The sequence below is a fragment of the Globicephala melas genome, chromosome 17 (genome assembly GCF_963455315.2).
Source record: "Globicephala melas chromosome 17, mGloMel1.2, whole genome shotgun sequence".
Classification (NCBI taxonomy): domain Eukaryota; kingdom Metazoa; phylum Chordata; class Mammalia; order Artiodactyla; family Delphinidae; genus Globicephala; species Globicephala melas.
The window spans coordinates 61,217,708-61,243,797 of record NC_083330.1 but is presented as its reverse complement, the minus strand read 5'-3'; the positions used below and the strand labels follow the sequence as shown (position 1 = coordinate 61,243,797).

Below are 26,090 nucleotides of genomic sequence, written 5' to 3'. Positions count from 1 at the left end.
AAACTAGATTACTTGTCTTTTTACTATTGAACTTTAAGTGTTCTTTATATATTCTTTGATGCAAGTCCTTAATCAGACACATGATTTGCAGATATTTTTTCCCATTCTATGGGCTGTTTTCTCACTTCCTTGACGGTACTGTTTCTAGCCCCAAAGTTTTTAATTTTTATGTAACTCAATTTATCCATTTTTCTCTTTTGCTGCTTGTGGTTTCGGTGTCACATGTCAGAAACATTGCCTGACACAAGCCCATGAAAATTTACTCTTATGTTGTCTTCTAAGAGTTTCAAAGTTTTAGTTCTCACATTTAGCTCTATAATCCACTTTGAGTTAAATTTTCTAGAAGGCATGAGGCAAGGGTCAAACTCTGTTTGCTTGTATGCAGCTATCCAGTTATCCCAGCATCATTTGTTGAAAAGACTATTCATCCTCCATTGAATTATCTTTTTGACTCTTATCAAAACCGATCAACCATGCCAGGCCTTCTTAAACTGCTTAGGCTCAGAAGTCACAGAATGTCAATTGCCCTGAATTATACTTGTTTAAAAGCATGAAATTAAAGACAAATGTAGCTTCAATTCCTAACTCTGCATACCTGTTAGCTACGTGACTCTCCTTCCCCAAGTGTAAACTGCAGATAATGACAGTGCCTACTTGGGGAGCTGCTGTGCAGTTTAAGTGTGGTAATGCACGAAATGCTTCAATCGTGGTGTTGAACACACCTTAAACACTGAATACATTTTAGCCATAATGATGATGATAATGATTATGATGATAAAAATTTTCTAGATGGAGCCATAAGATCAAACCCCTTTCTTTATGGCAAAATGAACTAAGATTCTGTGCATATTTCTATAGACAAGAATAACAATTCCATTTTAATTAGTAATGAGAAATGGGGATGATGCTCTGAAAGTCTTATTTTTATAGAACAAATTCATCTTCAGTCAAAATGGTCCTGTGTGGGCCTATAACCATGATATAAAGCCACACACCTTATAAGGTGTTAGGCATTAACGATATTCGTCTCCTGGAAGTACTCACCAGATTTTGATTGTGCATGTGACTGAGTTCAACCTTTCCTGGATATATATCTGAGTCATATTTCCCAGACTCACTCTAACCCAGGGGAAAGGCAGCATCACAATAGAAGGAACTGCTACATTTAGGAGCCAGTACAGGAATAGAAATAAGCTGATAGCAATCTCCTTGTGCATTGAAAAAAACATTCAAAGGAACTGAGAAGGCCCTATATAACGTGGGAACATATGTGAATGGTATACAAGGGCACAAGCTAGGGAGGAAGCCAAAATGACCCATGGGCTATTAGGCCGGAAAGATGCTTTAGAAATTAAAGACCTTTAAAAAACTAAAAAGTGTTAGTGTAATGATAAATTATTTTGAAAAGCAAAACATAAAATTATATACATGATAATCATTAAAAATTAAAAATTCATTCATCCAAATATTAAAAGAGTTACTTACCCCTGGGGGCAGTTTCTGAATGATTTTTCTTTTCACCTTAATAGAATTCTCTATTACTCAAATTATTCCCCAGAGAGAGTATACTATATTTATAACTGGGAAAAACGTTATCAATAAAGAAGTTATATTAAGGTTAAGTTTATATTTCACCAGATGACTTGTCCCTGACAAAATGCTTATATTAATGCCCAATATAATAAAGTTGCTCCCAATGTATAAATTATACATATAGATGTATGCTTCCAAAATACAGTTTGAATGTGTAACACTGACTTGTGTGATTAGGAAGAAAGTATGAATTATGGCGAAATGCTTATATGAGCATTGATATTTTTGAATACTATGCTATTATCTATAGAATAGATGTGACAGGCATAAATTGATACAATTTTCATAATAATTTGGTTAGGAACTAGTAAACAGAGAGCTGTTTGGTTAATATTTGTCAGTAAAACTATTATATATTGAAAAAGTGAGGGAAAGGGAAGAAAAACAGCATTTTACACTCTTTGCCAACAAATACCTTTCACCTTCCTTCAGTTGTCTTCATATCATACACTGAACAGAACATACTCTTTCTCATCTTTTTTCCTTACTCATGTTCTTCCCTCACATCCTCCCTCCTCCCCTTCCCTGGAGAAATCCAAACTATTCTTCAAAAAAAAAAAGGCGCTCCTTGTACACTGGTGCAGGTTGTTCACTGCACAAGGGAACCTCGCTTCAGTGACAAATGAAGTCTAAAATCCAGTGCCCACTCCTCAAGAGCAGTCCCTGTGGAGGAGAGGTACTGTAGGAGCTTGAAGGGAAGGGCAAAAGGGCGTCTGTTTCTCATTCGCACAAAGGTGCTAAGTGAGATAGTGGGGTTCTGCTTTGAAGGGCTAAAGTACTAACCTCTCTTTGAAAATATCCCAACTAAAAAGCAATTCATACAGATCTCTCCTTTTTTTTTGAACTCTGAGCCAGTACCATAGTTTTGTATATATTCTCTCAATTTTTAACACACTATTTTTACCCCTTCAGCTAAACTAGAAGCTTCTGAAGGAGAGACACCATGCCTTCAATGCTGGTGAAAACCCAGCCCCGGGAGGCAGTATAAATTAGGTGCTTAACAAATATTTGTTAATCAACTGACTGGAAACTAAGAACACCACAAACAACAGTAATGGACAGTGTTATTTGTCTTTGAAGTTAAAATCCCTTCCTCTTTGCTTGCTATTTTAGATTTGCTGGAAAAAAAGCAAGAACTTTTTTAGTGCTGGTTTTATGCTCTGAAGAGACGGATATGCTGGAACCTAAGTTGTAATTTTCACATTGCCCACAGTTTTTAGTGTTGTGCTAAACATTTTCAGCTTTTTAGTGTGGTTGTGTTAAACATTTCAGCTGTTGTTACTGAACTTGAATCAGCTTTAGATAGAAGCTGAGCGTGGATTCCAAGGCCATGGCTGTCCTAAAAGGCTACATTCAGCTACGGTTTCATAACCATAAAATTACACAAGAAGGAGAGAAACCAAGCACTTCTGCACTGAATTCAAAACAATTCAAACCTCTGTGAACCCTTTCAAACAACTGTCAAGGGAAGCTGGGTTCTCAAACATATTATAAAGGCTCCTTTTAAGGGAATGGTTATTATTTATTTTGGATGCTTCCATAATTATTAGAAAATAGAAGGATGTGCTGCCAAAAACAAAGGGAAAAAAAAGGAGGTAAAGAAAGAAGGTTAGGAAGGGTAAGATGAAGTAATTAAGAAAAATTAAAGATAATACCAACAAGGGAAAATAAAATGAACATATTTTAAAGAGGTAAGCAAAAATGATAAAAAACTGAACACAGTGACAAGTAGGGACTACTTTTCTGCAGGTTAACAGGCTAGGTGACAGAAGGACCACTTTATCCTGCGTATTTGTGGAAGTTACATGAAAAAGAATGCGAAACAGTCTTTCCTCTTTTTTTCAACCAAGGTCTTACATTGTACAATCCTAAGACTCCCTCTCTTAAAACAGATTTTAAAACCACTTCTTTGATACATCTATGGCCAACTGATTTTAACAAGGGTGCCAAGGCCATCTAATGGGGGAGATAATAGTCTTTTCAACAAATGGTTCTGGGATAATTAGAGAACCACATGTAAAAGAATGAAGTTGGACCCTTACCTCAAACCCTATACAAAAAAATAACTCATAATATATTAAAGACCTAAATGTAAGAGCTAAAGCCGTAAAACTTTGACAAGAAAACATAACCATAAATCTTCGTGACCTTGAATTTGGCAAAGGATTCCTAGATATGACACCAAGAGCACAAGAAAAAAAGGAAAAATAGATAAATTAAACTACATTAAAATGTAAAACTTTTATGCTTCAAAGACACCAGCAAGAAAGTGAAAAGACAACTCAATGAATGGGAGAAAAGGCAAATCATATGTCTGATAATGGATTTGCATCTGGAATATATAAAGAACACTTAAATAAGAAGACAACCCAGTTTAGAGGTGGACAAATGATCTCAATAGATCAAAGAAGATATATAAATGGCCAATAAGCACATGGAAAGATGCTAAGCATCATCAGTCATCAAGGAACTGCAAATCAAAACCACACTGAGGGGCTTCCCTGGTGGCGCAGTGGTTGAGAGTCTGCCTGCCGATGCAGGGGACGCGGGTTCGTGCCCCGGTCTGGGAGGATCCCACATGCTGTGGAGCGGCTGGGCCCGTGAGCCATGGCCGCTGAGCCTGCGCGTCCCGAGCCTGTGCTCCGCAACGGGAGAAGCCACAACAGTGAGAGGCCCGCGTACCACAAAAAAAAACAAAAACATACTGAGATACCACTTCACACCTACTAGTTGGCTAAAATCAAAAAGTCAGATAATAGCAACTGTGGGTAAGGATGTGGAGAAACTGGAAGCTTGCTGGTGGGAATGTAACATGGTACAGTCGATTCAGAAAATACTCTCTCAGTTCCTCAAACCATTAAACACAAACTTACAATGTGATCCAGCCATTCTAATCCTAGGTATATGGCCAGGAGAAATGACAACCTATGTCCACAGAAAAACTTGTACGCAAATGTCCTGGCAGCATTATACATTATTGTCAAAAAGTATAAATAACCCAAATATCTATCAACTGATGGAGTTGAAAATGTCATATATCCATACAATGGAGCAATATTTGGCTATAAAAAGGAATGAAGTACTGAAACACACTACAACCTGGACAACCCTTGAAAACATTATACTAAACGAAAGAGGCCAATCACACAAGACCATAAATTATATCATTCCATTCACGTGAAATGTTCAAAACAGAGAAATCTATGGAGATAGAAAGTAAATTAGTGATTGCTTAAGGACGAATGGCAAAATAGAGAGTGATAGCTAAGAGGTACAGGGTTTCTTTTGGAGGTGACAAAAATTTTCTAAAATTCTGGTGATGGTTGCAAATGTCTGTGAATATACTAAAAAGAATTAAATTGTACACTTTAAATGGGTCAATTGTATGGTATTGACCCAATTATATCGCAATCAAAACTACAATGATATATCATCTCACACCAATCAGAATGACGATCATCAAAAAATCTAGAAACAATAAATGCTGGAGAGGGTGTGGAAAAAAGGGGATACTCTTGCACTGCTGGTGGGAATGTGAATGGGTACAGCCACTATGGAGAACAGTATGGAGGTTCCTTAAAAAACTACAAATAGAACTACCATATGACCCAGCAATCCCACTACTGGGCATATACCCTGAGAAAACCATAATTCAAAAAGAATCATGTACCAAAATGTTCATTGCAGCTCTATTTACAATAGCCAGGACATGGAAACAACCTAAGTGTCCATCATCGGATGAATGGATAAAGAAGATGTGACCCATGTATACAATGGAATATTACTCAGCCATAAAAAGAAACGAAATTGAGCTATTTGTAATGAGGCGGATAGACCTAGAGTCTGTCATACAGAGTGAAGTAAGGCAGAAAGAGAAAGACAAATACCGTATGCTAACACATATATATGGAATTTAAGGAAAAAAATGTCATGAAGAACCTAGGGGTAAGACAGGAATAAAGACACAGACCTACTAGAGAATGGACTTGAGGATATGGGGAGGGGGAAGGGTAAACTGTGACAAAGCGAGAGAGAGGCATGGACATATATACACTACCAAACATAAGATAGATAGCTAGTGGGAAGCAGCCGCATAGCACAGGGAGATCAGCTCGGTGCTTTGTGACCACCTAGAGGGGTGAGATAGGGAGGGTGGGAGGAAGACGCAAGAGGGAGGGGATATGGGAACATATGTATATGTATAACTGATTCATTTTGTTATAAAAAAAAAAAAAAAGGATATCCAAACTTTTATTTAAAAAAAAAATCACTACTTTGGACATTTCATTTATTCATTCATTAATTCAATAAATATTTACTGAGCATCTTTTCTATCCTAGGAGATGCAGAAATGAAAAGACATGGACTTTGTCCTTAACTTGCTTACCATCCAGTGGGAAGCAAACATTAAAAACCTATGGGTGGGGCTTCCCTGGTGGCGCAGTGGTTGAGAATCCACCTGCCAATGCAGGGGAAACGGGTTCGTGCCCCGGTCCGGGAAGATCCCATATGCCGCGAAGCGGCTGGGCCCATGAGCCATGGCCACTGAGCCTGTGCTCTGCAACGGGAGAGGCCACAACAGTGAGAGGCCCGTGTACCGCAAAAAAAAAAAAAACACCTATGGGTGGGACTTCCCTGGTGGTCCAGTGGTTAAGAATCCGTGCTACCAATGCAGAGGGCCCAGGTTAGATCCCTGCTCAGGGAACTAGAGCCCGCATGCATGCTGCAACTAAGAGCCCACATGCTGCAACGAAGATCCCGCATGCCACAACCGAGACCTGGCGCAGCCAAATAAATAAATAAAAAATATATAAAAAAACCTACGGACAAGGTAGATAAAGGCTACGATAGAGTTATAAGTACATATAGAATGAAAGGAAAGTAAGGAAGAAAATACCCAAGTCTACCAGAATCTCTTAAGGTCAACTCCTGTTTGACGAAACAGGAGTTGACCATAAGAGACAGTAAGAGGGGGACTTCCCTGGTCACGCAGTGGTTAAGAATCTGCCTGCCAATGCAGGGGACACAGATTTGAGCCCTGGACTGGGAAGATTTCACATGCCGTGGAGCAAATAAGTGTGTGCCACAACTACTGAGCCTGCAAGCCACAACTACTGAAGCCCGTGCGCCTAGAGCCTGTGCTCCACAACAAAAGGAGCCACCACAATGAGAAGCCCGGGCACCACAACAAAGAGACGCCCCCACTCGATGCAACTAGAGAAAGCCTGTGTGCAGCAACGAAGACCCAACGCAGCCAAAAACAAATAAATAAAAATAAATTTTTAAAAAATTAAAAAAAGAGACAGTGAGAGGATACAGGATCAAGGAGAAGCAAGCACAGATGCACAGTATGAGGAGAGATCAGGACAAGCAGTTCAATGTTAAGCAGCAGCACGATGGGGGTGGTGGTGGGAGTAGGGGGCAAAGCAGAAGGAGATAAGCATGGGCAATGGGACGCCATTAGGCCAGAAAGGTTCTGATCCTATAGGTGATAGAGTGGATGAATTCTGAGCTCAGGATTGTCAATGAAGATAACAAAGATGACAGCACAGTGATCCTTTCATGTGATGGTCACCTTTCACTTTCCATTATGACAATTGTGTTTTCAGCTCAACAAATGTATCAGCACTTATTGGATACCCCACCCTGCACTGGTCACTAGAATACAAAGAATAAGTCAAAGTTCCTACTCTGGAAGACCAGGAGGAAGCAAAGTTACCAAACTTCTTGAAAGCTTGAAACTGCTCTCGTACACTCTGGTTTCACCCACCTGCTAGAAACCGGCAGGGAGTCATCGGTGGCAAAAGACCAATCACTAACCTCAGTCTAGGAGTAATGGGATAAAGAAACACTCGGCAAGCTGGAGCCACTGGTGCTCATGGAGATGCTAACAGCCTCTCAGCCACCTCTTAGCATGCACTAGAGGGAAGGGCATGGTCTGAAGAGTGAAATGTGATGGCAAGGAGAGACTTCACAGTCTTTTTGAATCTATCTGTCCTAGCGCAGGTAGGAAATATTGATATAATGAATACAAAACAATATCCCCGTGTCACGCAAAAGCAATCTGGGACTGATCTGGATGATTTTCTTCTCCTCTGCTCTTTCCCATCAGTACAAACAGTTCCAGGGTGACAGTGGCAAGGGGAGGGAGTCCTAGCTTTCAATCTCTGAACTGTGATTTCCAAGCTGGGGTTGGGCTCTATGATCCTCTGAGTTTCTTCTCTTATGTAATGAAGGTAATAATGCTTACCTCAGTGGGGTTGTGAAAATTAGAGGTAATCTGTGTAAAGCATCTAGCGTATTGTCTGGCACAAAGCAGCAGTGAACAAATGATACACACACACACACACACACACACACACACCCCCCTGAGAGTTGACCCTTATCAACTCTTATCAATCCCAACCAGCCAGAAGAACCAATTCCAAGCACCTGGGGAGAGGAGGTGACAGATGAAACATAGAAAAACCAAAGTTTACTTACTTAAAAGGAAATTTTATACTCTAGAGAATGCTAACACTGAGGCAAAAGTTAATTTTATTTAGGAGGTTGAATCATGGTAGAATACAGAGGACAATTTTATAAAAAATATCATTTGGGTGGTTGTTCCATAAGTGTGTCAGTTTGTGAACACTGAGAGAGCTGCACACTTATGATATGTGTGCTGTATATAATGATATACTATACTTCAGTACATTTAACTTTATAGTTAAAAGTTTGACTACATATTTAACTTTAATAAAGTTTAAAATGTTATCTGATTTTCTTTCCTTCTGGTCTGAAAGACTCTTTTGTTAGGGGCTCTAAAATTAATAAATGCTTTCTGTAGATTTGGTAGAACAAGGCCATTGTTTACACTCCCCAGCTCTGTGTGAAGAAACTGTGGTTCAGCAAGGATGTTTTCATTTAGCAAACAAAGCAAGAAAAACAACACAGCAACTACAGCAAGTCCCCTGCCTAAGAACCTTCAAGCTGCGAACTTTCAAAGACGTGAACGTGTGTTCCATCAGCGTCAGGCGTGAGTGACGTTGCAGCTTGCCCTCGGTCTCCTATTGCTGAGGATCCTTCAGCTCTACCATCTCCCACCTCCTCTCCCTCCTCCAGTCAGTAACTCTTCTTGCCTGTTCACTCGATGCCAGCCCCTGTATGCCAGCTGTTGTACCGTACTACAGTACTTTTCAAGATATAGTACTATAAGATTAAAAATGTTTTCTTTATTTTGTGTGTTTGTTTTTTAAGTATTACCAGTATTTACTAGTAATTTTTAAGTATTTACTAGTATTATAAACCTATTACAGTACAGTACTATATAGCCGATTGTGTTAGTTGGGTACCTAGGCTAACTTTGTTGGACTTACGAATGTGCCCTTGGGACAGAACTCGTTTGTATATGTGGGGGACTAATTGTATACCTCTTGGAATCATCTCTGCATTAAAAGACAAAGCCGCCTACCCAAGGGGCCTCCACACAAAGCTTCTAACAATGGAGGAATAACCTCCAACTTTAAAAACCCCAACGAGTCAAGCCTTCCCCTGGTATCGCTCCTAGAAGGTCTACTTTTATTTTGCTCCAATAAGTGTCTCTCCTCCCAGGAGGTCCTTCCTTCTCTCCTACTCCCTGTGTGTTCTTCTTCCCCTTTGTTGCAGAATGTTTGGCATCACCTCACCCTGCCCCACCTACCTTAGATCCATTCACTCTAGAATCTCAACACTTAAAAACACACAAGAGCCATTTCCTCTAGAAAAGACTCTGAGTTCTTCATCTCTTCCAGATGGAATAAACTGACACTTGATGTGAACCAGAGTTGTTGGATTCAAAGCATACTGGAGAGAGACATTATGCCATTTCTACAGGTTCACTCAACTGGAGGCTTAAAGCATGTTACTTAGCCCACCTCAAATTTGCTTTCCTTCCCTGTAAATTGATGGGGAAAATCTCTCCCTCTTAGAAGTACAGGAAGAATTAAATAAAATAATATGTGGAAAATATTTAGAATGATGCCTAATGCATAGAAGTCCTCAGGAAATGATGGCTATGATTATTATTCTTACTCTTTGAATGTCTGTGATCAGAACCTACAATGAGTAAATACGAATAGAGTGATCTTAGAATAGCAAATATCTACTCCTGGTTTTAGTCCAACTTGAAAATGCCAAGGTTAGGAAAGAAAGGGGCTGTCCACTGACTTCTTTCCTAAGTAAGGATGACCATGCGTTCATTTATCTATTCATCTCTTCAACAAACATTTATTCAGTATATGCCGTGTACTGGACATTGAGGCTCTAAAGTTGTGTGTGACCTCAAGGTCCATAACCTCAAAGAGCTTCTAGTCAAGCTAGAGAGACTGAAACATCAAGCACAATCACCTTGGAGAAATGTGGTTGCTGGGCTAGAACTCAGGTTGACGAGGGTCAGAAAGGGAGCCAAAGAAATTCATTATAATCCAACCATACTCCACACTCATAAACAGTGAGAGTACCCTGTGCTAATTCCAACCATCACATCATGCATGGTACACACGCAGAAAAAAACAGAAAGAGCAAGTGACTTTTCCATTGATAGAGTGTGGGCAATTCCTCATGCCTGTCCATTCACGGAGATAGGAGACAACTCATTTCAGATCCCAGGTGGGTCTCACAGGCTCTGTCAATCAGGGTCCCCTAGCAGGAAACTACAAAAATGTACAAATGGGCTAATAAGAGGTAGTCTAGCATAAAAGAACTACTAAAGCTATGGGCAGGGTTAAGGGAAATTAAAAGAGATGGCAAAGGTCCAGACTAGCGGTCTGTGATCATTAACAACTCCAGGCCTCAGGATTATGGAGAGAGGGCAGTTTCCAGAGCCTACAGGGGATAGATGTTAAGAAGAGGGCTGCCTGATGGGACCTGTGGCCTTCAAGAGCAGGGAGCAAGCAGAGAAATAAGTACTCTGACCTTACCCTCCTCCCTTCTACCTACTTCCTGCTAGTGCCTCCCACTGACCCAGCCAATGGCAATGGAGCCTGTTGACTCAGGCCATGTAAGTCAGCCTCCTGGGGCAAACGAAAGGTGGGAAAAGGGTAGAGAATGATCTGGAGGACAAACAGAAATGTCCTGCATACAGGCTGGGCATCTGACCATGCAGAATCTAATTCTTGCATATAAAGGCACGTGTTTTGTGTTTTTTTTTATGCAACCTGGGTCACACGAGGATACTTTGGACGATGTGCATTTTTCCTCACATATTGAGAAACACAACACGTCCTGTATGAGGTGAGACTCTGCTGAACTTTATCTCATTTAGTCTTCATGACAAGTTTGTGAGCTATGTCTGTTCTTCCAATTTTATGGATGAAAACAGACTCGGACAGGTTGAATGTCTCGATAAGTGGCAGGAGAAGAACTCTGACACACGCTTCTCCACCCGCAGAAATCTTAAATGGCTTTTCCATGCTACCAAGTTGAAAAGTAACTACAGAGATTGATCGGCAAAATCGATGTTACAGAGACTTGGTTCGTCGTCCTGCAATTACACAAGATCAGGAAAACTTGGCAGAAATGACCGGCAACCAATCCCTGTCGAGGAATCACGTCTACTGTTGAAGCAACAACACGTGTCTACCTCTAAATCGAGTCATTTCTGAATAATCAACCAGAGCTAGAATCTGTACATGACAATCTAGGGCTGACGACTTCTGACAAGCACAGCTGGCCTCCTGCCTGTGCTGTATGTTAACAAAGCTCTAATATTATCGCCATATATTTATTATACGGAGGGAAAGCGTGGCATTGCCAAGAAGCAGTAAAGAATGATGTGATTTCCAAAACCAGACTCAAGGACTTAGTAGAAACCAGGAGATGAACACTTTTTTCAGGTCCATTTATTTATTTGTTCATTTATTTATTTTTTGGCCACACCATGCGGCATGCGGGATCTTGGTTCCCTGACCAGGGATCGAACCCGTGCCCCCTGCACTGGGAGCGCAAAGTCCCTTTCAGGCCCATTTAAAAATCTACAAGCTGCATATTGTTTAATATTGTTTAGTGGTATTCATTCCTGCTACAGCCTCCTTGGATAGAAGCTGTAGAAACTTTGTGAATTAGAAGCTGCAGACTGAAAAGGACTTACACGTGGGCTCACATGCTCTGGAGCTGGAGACCACGGTTTGAAATGCTCCCCCAACACCGCACCGCTGATTTCTGGCTATGTGAAGGTAGGCAAGTTCATTTACCACTCTAGCCTCGATTTCCTTATTTGCCAAAGGGAGAATCACATTTTTTATCTCATTGGTGTAGAATGAGGCTTGAATAAGAAAACACATGTAAAGGGCATGGTATCTAATAAGCATCAATAATGAAGACCATTTCAAAAGGTTCCTCGAGCCTGAGGTTCCTCTTCCGTAACCCAACCCTGGCAGGTGTCATCTGCACCTCATTGTGCTGTTCTTTGGGAGCTAAGCCTTGGAGGACCTGTCAAGAAAATGATGATGCTCTGCCTACCGCTACTGCCGAGAGCAACAAATTGTTCTTTGTCTCCCAACCCAGGGGTCTCCTACCTGCGTCCATGAAATGATGGCAGGCAAACCCGTTAGCTTGCAGGTAAGATAAAATCTCAAGACTCTTGACAGTTCTCAACGTGAGTTAACACAGTATCAAAACTCATGCCTTGTCACCCAGACTAAATAGTTGCAAAAGGTAACAACTTTTATTCTACTTACACTGCAATTTTAGCACGCCCTTCAAATCATCCAAGAAGGAAATATTTACTCCAAGATTCCTGTGAAACCACTAATTAACTGGGAAGCACAAGCAAACTGTGAAAAGCTGTATATAACATATTAGAAAGTATTTTTATTACAGTTTGCAAAATAATTAAGATATACTTTGAACATAAAACCTGAATCAATTTGCAGAACTCAGGATCCCGGTTTGGAAAGCACTTCTATACTGCAAATGCAATAAGACAGAGACAAAAACTTGAAGCCTTTTTTTTTTTTTTTTTAAACTCCAGCTCCATGTTCTCAGGTTACACCAGCCATTAAGCCTCTTTCTAGCTCAGGTGCCCCATCTCTGCAATGGGATTAATTGTGCCTACTGGGTGTAACTCAGAGCTGTCCAGAGCATCAAGCAGGTTAATGGACAAGATGCTTTGTAAACTCTAAAAAGGCAAGACAAGGTACACCTCTGACTCCTGTCGCTTACCATGAAAAGCAAGCTCTCTTTAGCTTTTTCATGGTACCAGCTCAGCAGCTTGTAACAATCACAGCATGTAGAATCCTTTGTTTATTCAACAAATATTTATTGTGCCAGCCTCTGGGAGGGAACAGGAAAAAGATCCCAGGGATATATGGTAGAGAAACCTGTGATAAGATAAAACACACAAAAGGGCTTTTCCCCTTTGTATATAGTTCTCCCCTAATATTTCTCTTCAGTTCTATGAAATAGAGAATATAAAGGAAGCAGTGGGAACTCAAAGAGATCTAATGGCATACAGGCACTTTAATTCTTCAACCAGGTATACACTCCTAAGCAGAAGAAACAGACTGCTGGTGGCTGGAGAGAGAAACTCCTGATAAAGGCTGTATCTTAAGATACTATCATAAAACAAGAAAAACAAATGTCATTTATTTATATTATGATTTACTAGTCTAATAGCAGCAGCTCAGATTTCGTGGGCTCTCAACTCTACGCCAAGTACTGTACAGACTGGATTTCATTGAATCCTTCTAACAGCCTTTCCAGGTGGGTCCCCCACTTATCTCCATTTAAGACTACAGGTCAGAAAGGTTCAAAGCCTACTCAAGGTCACGGAGTGAGCAAGTTGTGAGGCTGGGATTGAAGACCAGGACCGTGCAACTCCAAAACCCACACCCTCTGCCACTTACTGTGAGAGAGAGGCCTCATGTCACCAGCTCCCCTATAATGTTTCTCGCATTGGGACAACTTGAAAAAGTCAGCTTCTGCTCCTTAACTAGCATTCGCTGGAGTACCTCTGAGTTAAGGTAACGGAAGTGACGTAGACACTAAAAGGCAACACACAGAGTCACTGACTTTTAGTCCTGAGACGCAGATTTGTCCTACAAAATAGACTGAGAAACACCACCAGGGGTTAGAAAGCCAAGGTGCCCCCAAATTAGTACGTCTCAGCAAAACCCCAGCCAGAAACCACCAAGTTTCACAAAGGCCTATAAATAACACAGAAAAAACAAGCCAGAGGAGAGCAAAAAGGAAATACTGACAATAGAACCAGGCCCTTAGGGCTGGATGGAAGGCTGGGGAAAGCACGGCCTGCACACCTGTCCCCCTGGGTTCAGGCATCTCCTGTCCCCCACGAGCTGTAGCACCAGGACGCAGAAGTGACTTTAACTGTTCTGGATCCCAGATTCCCCTCCTTCTGGGACAATAACGTAATGCCCCATCTATATTATATAATTATTTACTACGTTATCACTATTATCATTACTGTTATTATTTACTACTCTATTATTACTCTGTTCAGGAGGTTCAGATAAAATAATCTAATGGCAGTGCTTTGAGAAGCTTAATGTACAAATAAAAGGTCCCTGTTGTTTTTTTTTTATCATATTTACAGAACACCACATAGATTTACCATGAAGGAGAATCATTTTACTCCCCTTTTCCAAAGTCTACTTTAAAATCCTGGAATATTTTCAGTAAATTTTTATAGCAAATCTCATACCCAGATATTCACAAACTCCATGTTACATTTTTGAAGTAAACACTGGTTTCATTCATTTAATCTCCATTGAAGGCAACAGAAGAGATTTATTAATAGCCTAGTAACAATAAGTTTGGGCTCTAGGTTCAAATCCCAGCTGGTTTTTTTTTTTAAACGAATAAGGTGACCTTGGGTAAGACACTGAACCTCTCCTTGCAACTTTTTTCTCATCCATAAAATGGGAACAATGAAAGCATCTAACTAGGGGTTGTTATGATGATTAAATAAAATAGATCAGTCAGGATGTCTGATATATAGCTAGCAATCAACAAATATTATCTATTGTTATTATCTTAAAAGGAAAACAACTAAAGGAATAATATATCTTTCGTAAGACCTTCTTTCACTAATATTAGAGATATCCTAAACAAGGGTTCCAGCTAAAATAATAGAGGGGGAAAAAGTCAGTTCTAAAATAAAGTCCTTGAAAAGATGAGCTATGAACAAAATCAGCTATTCATTTCTTAATGTTATTTTTTTTAAGTATCCAAGACTTATGAAATAATAGTACATGCTGAGATTCATGGAAAAAATGGCCAGAGAAACAAGGAAAATGCATTAAAAATATAGATAAGTGTATATAACAAACAAAATTGATCAAACAGGTAAACTGAACTATCAGTTCCAAAGGCCCTAAAGTTTGTTCCACGCATGTTCTAGCAACCAAAGGTAGGGGCCAAGATTTGTGAGGTGGCAGTTAGGTCGTGCAAGTTCAGTACTTATGAAATTACTTCTCCTAGTGCTAATTTTACAAGCAGTTTGAAGAAATAAATTTACTTGGAATTGAGACACTGAACATTAATGACTAGAAAGCCAAGTGCACACAGAAAAAGTACAGCAATATTGATCAATTCGTCCAGGGATCAGAAAGTTTCGTCATCCTTTTCAGCAAATATTTACCATCTACGATTGGCCGGGAACATGTGAAACCGGAAGAAATACAAAGGAGGATAAAGCAGTCCCCCCGCTTAAGTTTCTTAGTCTAATGTCGTAAACAAAACGACATGAAAGTTTAACACAGTTCTTTCACGGGGTAAACACAGAGTAGCAGCACCTAACTCAGTCTTAAGGGGACGCGGAAGGATTCTCAGAAAAGGTGAGATTGAACACGAAGCCAGGAAGAGTCAGAGTGAGCTAGAGAAAGGGCTGCGCGTGGCAGGAAGAGTCTTCTAGACAGAGGGAACAGCATATGCAAAATGTACATCAGATCACCACTTTACCACTCCTTACTGTCTGATGGCCTCTCATCACACTTAAAATAACATTTTCAATATCGTGGCGGTAAGGGCCCTTCACGATTTGGTCCCAACTCATCTCCTACTCTCCCCCTTACTTCCGACCCTCTGGACACACTGGCCTCCTTGCTGTCCTAAAGTACACAGAGCATTCCCACCCGAAGCTTTTACCCTTGCTGTGTCCTCTACCTTGGATGCTGTTCCACCAGATACACACAAGGCCCACTTTATTCAAATGCCACCTCTTCAGGGACGTCTTCCCTGTCCCCCCGTCTAAAACACCTCGTCACCCTCAGTGAGTCTATTTCTCCTTCTATACTGAAAATCACCCATACTAAACTACATTCCTCTTAATGTCTGCCTCTTCAACTAGAATGCAAGGACTTCCCTGGTGGCACAGTGGTTAAGAATCCGCCTGCCGGGCTTCCCTGGTGGTGCAGTGGTTGAGAGTCCGCCTGCCGATGCAGGGGACATGGGTTCGTGCCCTGGTCTGGGAGGATCCCGCATGCCGCGGAGCGGCTGGGCCCGTAAGCCATGGCCGCTGAGCCTGCGCGTCCGGAGCCCGTGCTCTGCAACGGGAGAGGCCACAGCGGTGAGAGGCCCGCGTACCACAAAAAAAAAAAAAACATAATCCACCTGCCAATGCAGGGGACATGGGTTCGATCCCTGGTCTGGGAAGATCCCACACGCCGCAGAGCAACTAAGCCCGTGTGCCACAACTCCGGAGGCCACATGCTGCAACTACTGAAGCCTGTGTGCCTAGAGCCCACGCTCAGCAACAAGAGAAGCCACTGCAATGAAGAGAAGCCCGCATGCCACAGTGAAGAGAAGCCCATGTGCCACAACAAAGAGTAGCCCCTGCTCGTGGCAACTAGAGAAAGCCCACGCACAGCAACGAAGACCCAGCGCAGCAAACAACAACAACATACTAGAATGCAAGGTCCATGAGGGTAGAGGCTTTGTCTATCTTTGGTCCAGGGCACATTTCCAGTATATAACTATAACTGTGTCTGGCAGGTGGTGAGGGCTCAATAAATATTTGTTGAATAATTAATGAATTAATAAATGCCCTGAAGGCAGAGAGGAGACTTGGATGGTCTAGAGACACAGTTTAGTGTGAATGGCACACAGGATGTAAGGGGAGAAGAAACAGAAGGTAGGGCTGCAGTAAGTATTTTCTAGAGGGTATGAACAATTTTTTTTCAACTTTTCTTATCATAACCATCCCATTAGTAAGAATAGTTCTCTAGGGACTTCCCTGGCGGTCTAGTGGTTAAGACTTCGCCTTGCAATGCAAGGGGGTGTGGGTTCGATCCCTGGTCGGGGAGCTAAGATCCCACCTGCCCCCGGGCCCAAAAACCAAAACAAAAAACAGAAGCAATATTGTAACAAATTCAATAAAGACTTTAAAAATGGTCCACATCAAAAAATCTTAAAAAAAAAAAAAGAATAGTTCTCTATCAGACATTTCAATTATTGCTAATTCCTGCTCCCATAAAGTGGTTACCCAGATCCCAAGAGATAATCTGTAGGTAGGGAAGAGTATTACAGAATCCCCTGGCTTCCTTCCATGGAAATGACATGTATGTTTTTGACAACATAAATTCTTATAGTTTGAAGAGACCATCAGGGAAATCTAAATACTTAACATCTGCTAGAATTTTCCAAAAGGAACTAAGAAAGTAAATGAAAGCAGCAACAAAACATATATACACACTCAAGCAAGCAAATGGAGGTGTTGATGGACCCCTTCTATTCAAATTCATGTGAGTCAGGGAGATGAGGGATTTTCTGTACTTTGATATGGAAAGCAAGGAATAAGAGAACTGGAAGAACTGGGAGAACTGGTACATATTGGGCATTAATTGGTTGGCTAATGCCAGCTCCAGAAACCGAAGTGAACAGAACTGGGACAGAGGTAGAACACAGGACAGACAGAATCAAGGATCATCATCAGTGTCATGTTAATATCTGAAATGACTATCCTCCATGGGATCTGACAACACAGCAGAGTTACTGAACCAACTATTTAAGTACTTGACACAATGTATTCTTTTAGTTCCCAGGACAGCACTCAACACCTAGGAGGGAGGTGCTATCACCCACTCCCATGTCATAAAAGAGGACACTGAGGTTTACAAAGGTAAGGTAATGGGGCTAGAACTCAAACCCTGTCTGGCTCTTAACCATCCGCTACTTAATCTGACCACCCAGGTGCAGCTCCCTCACGCACCATCCCACTTATAGAGTAGGCTCTTTTATGTTATAAACACATGTTTTGAAAGGCAGTCAGAGTTAAGGAAAGGGTACCACTGCCCCTGCACTCCTTCCTCGAATGGTTGTCCTGAAAAAAACAAGGAAGGTAGGGTGAGAAAGGGACCACGGAAACGGCAGATCAGCTCAGAGACAAACCAACTGGGAGATTCCATGTCCACCAACCAAATACTCCTGGGCCACAGTATATTCATCTGTTACAAAGAGCTGAGAGATTATTCCTCTTCGACCACCCTGCTATCTGAAGTTCTCTCACTATTCATCTCTTGACCTGAACTTGAACTTCCCCTGTACTTGACACTGCTTCTCTAGCCATTTAAAAGACTAAACTTCTAAGTTATATACTAGAAGATACTTAAAATACTTAAAAGAGAACTGGCAACTGCATCACTTGACGGCAAACATTAAGTGCGGACCTTCTGTTTTCACTTCTGGAGTTTTGTTAAATCGACTTAAATGTAGAAAATACTATTTAAATAAATTCTTTATTAAGAATCTTATGAAATCAACTTAATTTCTGGTAAAGAGAAAAGCAAGTGAGTGATAGAGTTGTATCATATTAAAAGGAACAGCTATGGGCTTCCCTGGTGGCGCAGTGGTTGAGAGTCCGCCTGCCGATGCAGGGGACGCGGGTTCGTGCCCCGGTCCGGGAAGATCCCACATTGCGCGGAGCGGCTGGGCCCGTGAGCCATGGCCGCCGAGCCTGCGCGTCCGGAGCCTGTGCTCCGCAACGGGAGAGGCCACAACAGTGAGAGGCCCGCGTACCACAAAAAAAAAAAAAAAAAAAAGGAATAGTTATGTAACCATTCCACATGGAAGAGCCAGGCTGAAGTCAAAATGATAAAAGACTGAAATAGCCCTGCTTCTCACTACAAGATTACAGAACATACTTCTCATACAGCCTCTGTCCTCTCACGAAGGCCTTCACTTCGTTGTCCAGTGGGAAGGTGCCATCGTCCTTTCTAAAGCGATAGAAGAGTTTGACGTCCTTGAATTCCTTATGCTCGTCACACACTGAAAGGCAATATACACAGAGAGGCGAATAAGAAAAAAAACCTCTTATTTAATTACTCAAATGAAGGAGGATGCTAATTAAGATTTGTTTTATTACCTACTTTCTCAAGCACACTACTCTACGATTTAATACAGAGTAAACTATTTAGCACAGTACCTGGCACAGAAAAGTGCTCAGTTTTATTAGCTATCATCATCATCATCATCATCTGTTAAAAGAGTCACAAAATTCAATTCATCATTCTTTCTACAAACTCTTCTTGAGCATGATATTGGGGTAGGCATCAGCCTCAAAGAATATGAAATCTAGCAAGATTAAAAGAAATGTCGACATGCAATTAAAATATGGCATGATCAGGCTATGAAAGAGCTGAGGAGATATTCAGTGGGAGCCCAAAGGAGCGCCCAGTACCCCAGCTTTGGGGAATGTACACGTCTCTGAAGAGTTTGAATGTAAGTGGAGACCTGAAGAATGAGTAGAAAACAAGTAGAAATGCAGACGGAGGGCATTCCAGCCCAAGACAATAACAGCATGCTAAGGTCTTGGCCAGGATTAGAGATTTCAAGGAGACACGTTCATGAATGTTCACTGAACCACTGAGAGTAACAGCAAGAACTTGGAAACAACTTAAATGTCTGTGAGTAGAATGCATAAAGGTGTGATGGCATACACTGCAGCAAAAATGAGCAAACAAGATACACTATCAACATGAGTGAATCCCACAAACAGCAAATTGATCAAGTTGCAAAAGAATAAACATGCCTCTCTATGATGACTTAAAACATTTAAAACGATATGTTACATTGCTAAGAGACGTATCTACAGAAAGGAAAAAATATAAAGAAGTCCAAGGAAATAAAGCCAAATGCATCTTGGAAGAAGGAAGGGAATGTAATTGGGGAGCGATATACAAGAGACAAAGTAAAATGTCTATTTCTTAAATGGGTGGGTTCATATCTGAAACAGAAGATATAGTCCTTTGTTTCGTCTCGAGTTACCTTGACTGTCGCCACCTCACTCACCGTGATGAATAATGCCCCGGTCTGCTAATTTCTGCATGAGTTTAATCGCCGTCTCTCTGTCAGAAGCCTCTTTGTGTTCAATCAACCAGTCAATCAGTTCTTTCGCAACAAAACAGTTTGGGTAGGTTTTGAGATGATGTCGCCTATCTTTAATAACCTTTTCTTCATGCAGCCTGAGCCTGGAAAGAAAATTTGGCAATCAGTTGAGGAATTCTGATAACACATTATCATTAAGCCAATCCCAGAGAACAGTACAAAATGGAAGCCTGAGATGCATCAGAGGGCCATCCAAACACCTTTAAGTCAGTGGGTGATTTCCATACTGTCAGAGCCCAGAGGCCCCAGGAAGTGATTCCACCCACAGACCTAGAGATGATACAGGTAAAGGGGAGGGAAACCCAACCACGGACAACCTAGACCTCTCCTGTCACTCAGGAGACTGAGAAAAGCTTTCTCACCCCTACTCTGGCTCACTCCCTTCTCTCTCTCTCTCCACCAGTGGGCTTATGGTTTCAACCAACTAACAAACAAGACTCTGGAAACTTGCTGACATGAGGTACTTCCTCTTCATCACAGATTGCTCAGGATCCACCATATTTGAATTCATTCAGTCACATAACAAATATGAATGAGTGTCTACCACCTGCCCATCAGGCACTTGCAAGCATTAGAGACATACATCGGAAAATGGGCAAGATCCTTGCCCTTGCTGCCCTTGTTTTCCTAGGGGCAACAGCTACTCCTTTTGTGAGGCTCTTTACATAGATTAAATCACCTAATGCTCAAAACAACCTCATCAGAAGTCATTATTACTATCTCCATTTTTTTTTTTAACAGCAAAGAGAACTGAGGCCTCAGAGAGATTAGGTGACTTGTCCCACAGCTAACGAAGAGTGAAAGTGAGACTTGAACCCCGATGGTCTCACTTTAGAGTCTGGCTTTCCAACTGCCACATCATGTTGCCTCTCGCTAGGTAGGGATAACTGAAGAATCCAGGAAAGATGGATAAAAGCTGTTGGACAAATACAACTTATTTACAGGCTGCCGGATTATCCTGGAGAAAAGTAAGTGACACAGAATCTTCCCTGGCTCTCTTCAGAACCCAGTGACTTTTTTCCAAAAGAGTCTTAAATCTGCCTTAAAAAAAAAAGTTTCTTCCATTTGTCTTCCTTTCTTTTATCAGCCCTATGTTTACTTTTTCATTCTCAAGGGAAGGATTGAGTTGGGTGAAACGGGAAGTAAGTTTTCTTCCTATTCAACCCACGTGACTCCTATGCTTCTTACCTCGTCATCTCAGTGTTGTTGAGAAATGGGATTGACTGAGTAAATCACACAGTAACCATGTGACCTGGGCAAGTGACTTAATGCCTCTTTTTTCCTCTGTAAAATGGAGGCAGCTATGCCTACTCTGTCCTTGGCGATGTTGAGATTTGGGGCATAATGTCTGTTAAGTACCAGCAACACAGTACAGTACCTGACACATAACAGGTCCCATCCACCTTTCTTCCATTTCCTAAGGAAGGAACTAGGTCCTATTCCTGCCTGTTTTTGTTTTGCTTTGTTTTGTTTTGTTTGTAGTACGCAGACCTCTCACTGTTGTGGCCTCTCCCAGTTGCGGAGCACAGGCTCCGGATGCGCAGGCCCAGGGGCCATGGCTCACGGGCCCAGCCGCTCCGCGGCATGTGGGATCTTCCCGGACCGGGGCACGAACCCGCGTCCCCTGCATCGGGAGGCGGACTCTCAACCACTGTGCCACCAGGGAAGCCCCCTGCCTGTTTTTTGAACAGAGTGCACTGAATGGAATTTAATGGGTTTTGATAGCCCAAGGGTTGTGATTATGAGTTGGGAGCATACTGGGCTGGAACTCTGAGGCCTAGATGCTCTTCCCTTCTAGACCACTGTTATAGGCTGAAGTGGGTTCCTCTGAAATTAATATGTCGAGGCCCTAATCCCTGGTACTTCAGAATGTGACTGTATTGGAGATAGGGTCTTTTAAAAGGTAATTACATTAAAATGAGGTCATTAGGGTAGGCCCTCATCCAATAGGAGTAGTGTCCTTATAAGAAAGGGAGATTGGGCTTCCCTGGTGGCGCAGTGGTTGAGAATCCGCCTGCCAATACAGGGGACATGGGTTCAAGCCCTGGTCCGGGAAGATCCCACATGCCGCGGAGCAACTAAGCCCGTGCACCACAGCTACTGAGCCCGCACACCACAACTACTGAAGCCTGTGCACCTAGAGCCCGTGCTCCGCAACAAGAGAAGCCACCACAATGAGAAGCCCGCTCGCCACAACTAGAGAAAGCCTGTGTGCAGCAATGAAGACCCAACGCAGCCAAAAATAAAATAAATAAAATAAATAAATTCTTTTAAAAAAGATAAAAACAATGAACATCTTAAAAAAAAAGAAGTGGAGATTAGGACACAGACATGCGGAGGGAAGATCATGTGAAGACAGGAGGAAAGAGCCGGCTACAAAGCAAGGAGAGAGGCCTCAGGAAAACCTCCTGCCAACACCTTGATCTCAGATTTTTAGCCTCCAGAACTGTGACAAAGTAAATTTCTGTTGTTTAAGCCACTCAGTCAGTGATACTCGGTTATGGGAGCCTGAGCTAAGACAACCACCAATTGCCAAAGAGGCTCCTGAGTGGTCTGGGGATGAAGGGCCCAGTTGGGGGAAGGGAGAGGACAAGAGAGATAAGAGTCCTTACAGATATAAACTGCATAGAAAGAAAAGAACCATTTTAATGGAGCTGTTGCTGTATGCTCAGTATTGTACTAAGCATTTTCACATGAGCTGACATAACTGCTATAGCCTGAATGTTTGCACAGATTCACACGTTGAAATACTAAACCCTAAAAGGTCACTTATGAGAACAGTCAGGAACACAGGGCCTGGCTCTCATCTTGGCACTGCCAGTAATTCCAGATGACCAAACCTCTGAGCATTAGCATCTGCATCAGTAAAATGAGGATAACGGCAGCTACCCTGCTTACCTCGTCACACTGTCACAAAGCTCATTAATAAGAATAAAGATAGCATTTGAGCCCTTGTTATGTGCCAGGAACAGTTTTGACTGCTTTATTTATTTATTTTTTTATTTTTTTTGCGGTATGCGGGCCTCTCACTGCTGTGGCCTCTCCTGCCGTGGAGCACAGGCTCCGGACGCACAGGCTCAGCGGCCATGGCTCACGGGTCCAGCCGCTCCGCGCAATGTGGGATCTTCCCGGACCGGGGCACGAACCCGTGTCCCTTGCATCGGCAGGCGGACTCTCAACCACTGCGCCACCAGGGAAGCCCTCGACTGCTTTATTGGCATTAATCCCCATGACAATTCCCCGAGGCTGGTAATATTACAGCCACAGATGATACCAAAGTAGAGTTGTAATTATTAATAAAAATGAGCCCTAATAAAAAAGAAAAAAAACACATTCACATCGGTGTGCTAAAGTCATCACATGAATCCCTCTAATTAATTCAGTGACAAAGACACCGAGTAATTTGTTTAACATGCTCAAAGTGGCAGAATGTAAAACATTAATTTTTAGACGGGATGTCTGTCAGGAATCTAAGAATAATGAAGACCAATTTATTTAGAAATTGAAATGTGGAATAAGCTACCGTATAATTTGGTGGAGGAGGAATATGTTATGAGCCGAGAGACAAGTTTCAGCTCCTGTAAATTTTCCAACTTAAAAAAAAAATGTATTAGGTAATGTTTAACTTTAATTACTACAGAATAGAACCTTTCAGTTACTATCCTGTCAACCTTGAGCTTGGTGCTAACTCTTAAGCATACTTGATTCCCTCTGATTCCCACCCTGCACAGTAAGAAGCAGCACTGGTCACTACCCCTGCAGCCCCACAAGGACCTGGTATATTTCCATGTTTAGAAAACTGAGCAGAAATATGATGGAGGGGAAAGAACTTTGAATCTGGGAGACAGCATAGAACTTGATCTTTTTAGACATGTTACCAGCGGTTAAAAATGTTCAATAACTGTGCTACCATCTGTTTTTCTTTGATAGTCAGAGACACAGAATTCTAAAAATGAGCATTAAAAATTATATATTCCAGAAAAGCTATCCCAATAAAGAGGTAAGAATTTTCATACTCTAAATAACCAAGTGTTTTGCCTAGCACTGTGGGTACTTAATAAATATTTGGTGAACAAATAAATATACAGGGGCACTAAGAGAAATGACACCCCTTTCTAAAAGGCAGGGAGGCTTCTCACTAAAAAAGTGGGAGCTGCCACCCCACAACTTAGTAAACATCTAATATCATGGAATTCATCTTTTGTAAAATAACTAGTTATATGCTTTCACTTCTAGGGCAATCAATTTCCAAAGTTTTAATCCCTGTTGTGTGGATGGAAATGTGGTCTGTTGGTCTGTTGGTTTGTTTGGGCTGCGCTGTGTGGCTTGCGGGGTCTTAGTTTCCCGACCAGGGACTCAGCAGTGAAAGCGTGGAGTCCTAACCACTGGACCACCAGGGAATTCCTATGTATACGTGTTTTTTTTTTTTTTAAATAAAAGCATTTCTGTTTATTTGAACTCAAGTTACTGCTTACAAATTTCCACAACACTTAGTACACTAATATGCATGGAGATCACCAAGAAGGACAGGCAATATTTCAAAGTCTTGTGGAAAAACAGAAATTTTGCGTAGTTGAGCCTCTCATGGAATAGCATTCTCTAGAAAGACTCTGTAAGATACTGAACCGGGGCTGAAAGCCATGCTTTTAAACATGGTGTGTTGCCTGGACACGTCAGTCAGTCACCTTGTCTGCTATGCTCAACAGCCCCTTCGATTCAAAACAGCCTTCCACACCTTACCCACACCAGGCAGGGTTCAAACACCCCATGCCTGTTTTCTTTGCACAGGGCAGCGCCTGCCTGGAAGAGCCCTTGACTTACAGAGGCCCCTGCACACACCCACCAGCAGTTCAATGAGGGCACCAAGGCCACAAGATTCTACCCAATTCAAGTGACAGTAATTAGCTAAGCCAAGCAGAATGGCTCCATCCAAGATTGAAACTAGAGCTGAAGTTTTCAAACCCTATTTGTGCTGGGACACTTTCTTCAAGTGGAACTTACCTAGGAGTCAATGTAGAAAACAGAGCAATGTGGAGTGCCCTGGCTAAAAGTGGGTAGGGCTCCCAGGTCCAGGATGTTTCCTGGTTTTCCCATTTCGTTCTCCCATGTGTACCCTCCACATCCCCCAGACCATCCACATGGAGTTTTTAGAACACAGGTTAAAAAACCTCAGTATTACAAGACACTGAGGAAACTGGGCAACCAGGAAGGAGCGGGGGTGAGGCAGGCCAGCTCCAGGAAGCCAGAGGGCAGGAGAAAGAGCCCTGAAGCCACAAATGAGAGACAGCAAGAGACACCTGACCCTGGAGCGCCTTGGTTCATCAGAGTTTTCCAGTTCTTCTTCCAAGCTACATACACTCTAATAATCATCAGAAGAGGACCAATCCTTTCATGTGGCTGTAAAAGCCTTGACTACCTGGATCCAAAATAACTTCACCTACCCAGGCTCTAGGGAGGCCTTCACCTTGACCCCAGGCCGCCTCCCAAGCTTCCTCTCCCTCTCTCACCTCCAATCACAAGCGTGCCTGTCTTATAGTCTGGATGTCCTGGATTCTTCTCCATCACCCTCCATGCCCCTGCTCAAGACAGAGACCCCTCTGTTTAGAATGCTCCCTCCTCCTGCCTGCAATAATTAAAAACAAATTCTACTTGTTCTTCAGCTTAAAAGGCACCTGCTCGTGAACATTTTCTCAGCCTTCCAAAGGCAGAAAACAACCTTCACTCCTCTGCTCTCTAAAATACTAGTGGCTATTTTACAGACACTAGTAAAGAATTCATCCCACTGTATTACAACTAGACGACGCGAAGGATGCTAAGGGAGAGGTGCTTATCTGATTTTGCAATTCTAGTGCCTAGCACATAGTAGGGGATAGATCCTCATTGATGTGAAAAATCAGTTAGTGCACATACCACGTCCTCAGCCTTGAGGTGCATACGGCAGAAGACTCTTCTGAATAACATAGTGCAAATCGATCCACATTGAACCCCTGGGAAAAATAATCATCTCTGTTTTAGCTACATTTTCGACACCACTGGCTAAGGAATTTAAGTACAAAAACCACCTTCCCATCATTCATTTCAGACAGCTGGTTCACAGGCTTTAGAGTCAAGGTGATTCTGTAATATTCTATTCGTGG

At 42.0% G+C, this 26,090-nt stretch overlaps 1 protein-coding gene across 4 annotated transcripts in view; it reads right to left on the bottom strand.

Annotated features, from left to right (window-relative positions):
• DEPTOR (DEP domain containing MTOR interacting protein) overlaps positions 1–26,090 on the bottom strand; it is a 172,353-nt gene that overhangs the window by 116,471 nt on the left and 29,792 nt on the right. For all 4 annotated transcript variants that reach the window (XM_060287057.1, XM_070043966.1, XM_030875685.2 and 1 more), the window contains exons 2-3: positions 19,858–20,036; positions 18,711–18,834 (exon numbers count right to left, since the gene is read on the bottom strand). In XM_060287057.1, the coding sequence (XP_060143040.1) occupies positions 18,711–18,834; positions 19,858–20,036 (303 nt within the window). The remainder of the gene's footprint in view (positions 1–18,710; positions 18,835–19,857; positions 20,037–26,090) is intronic.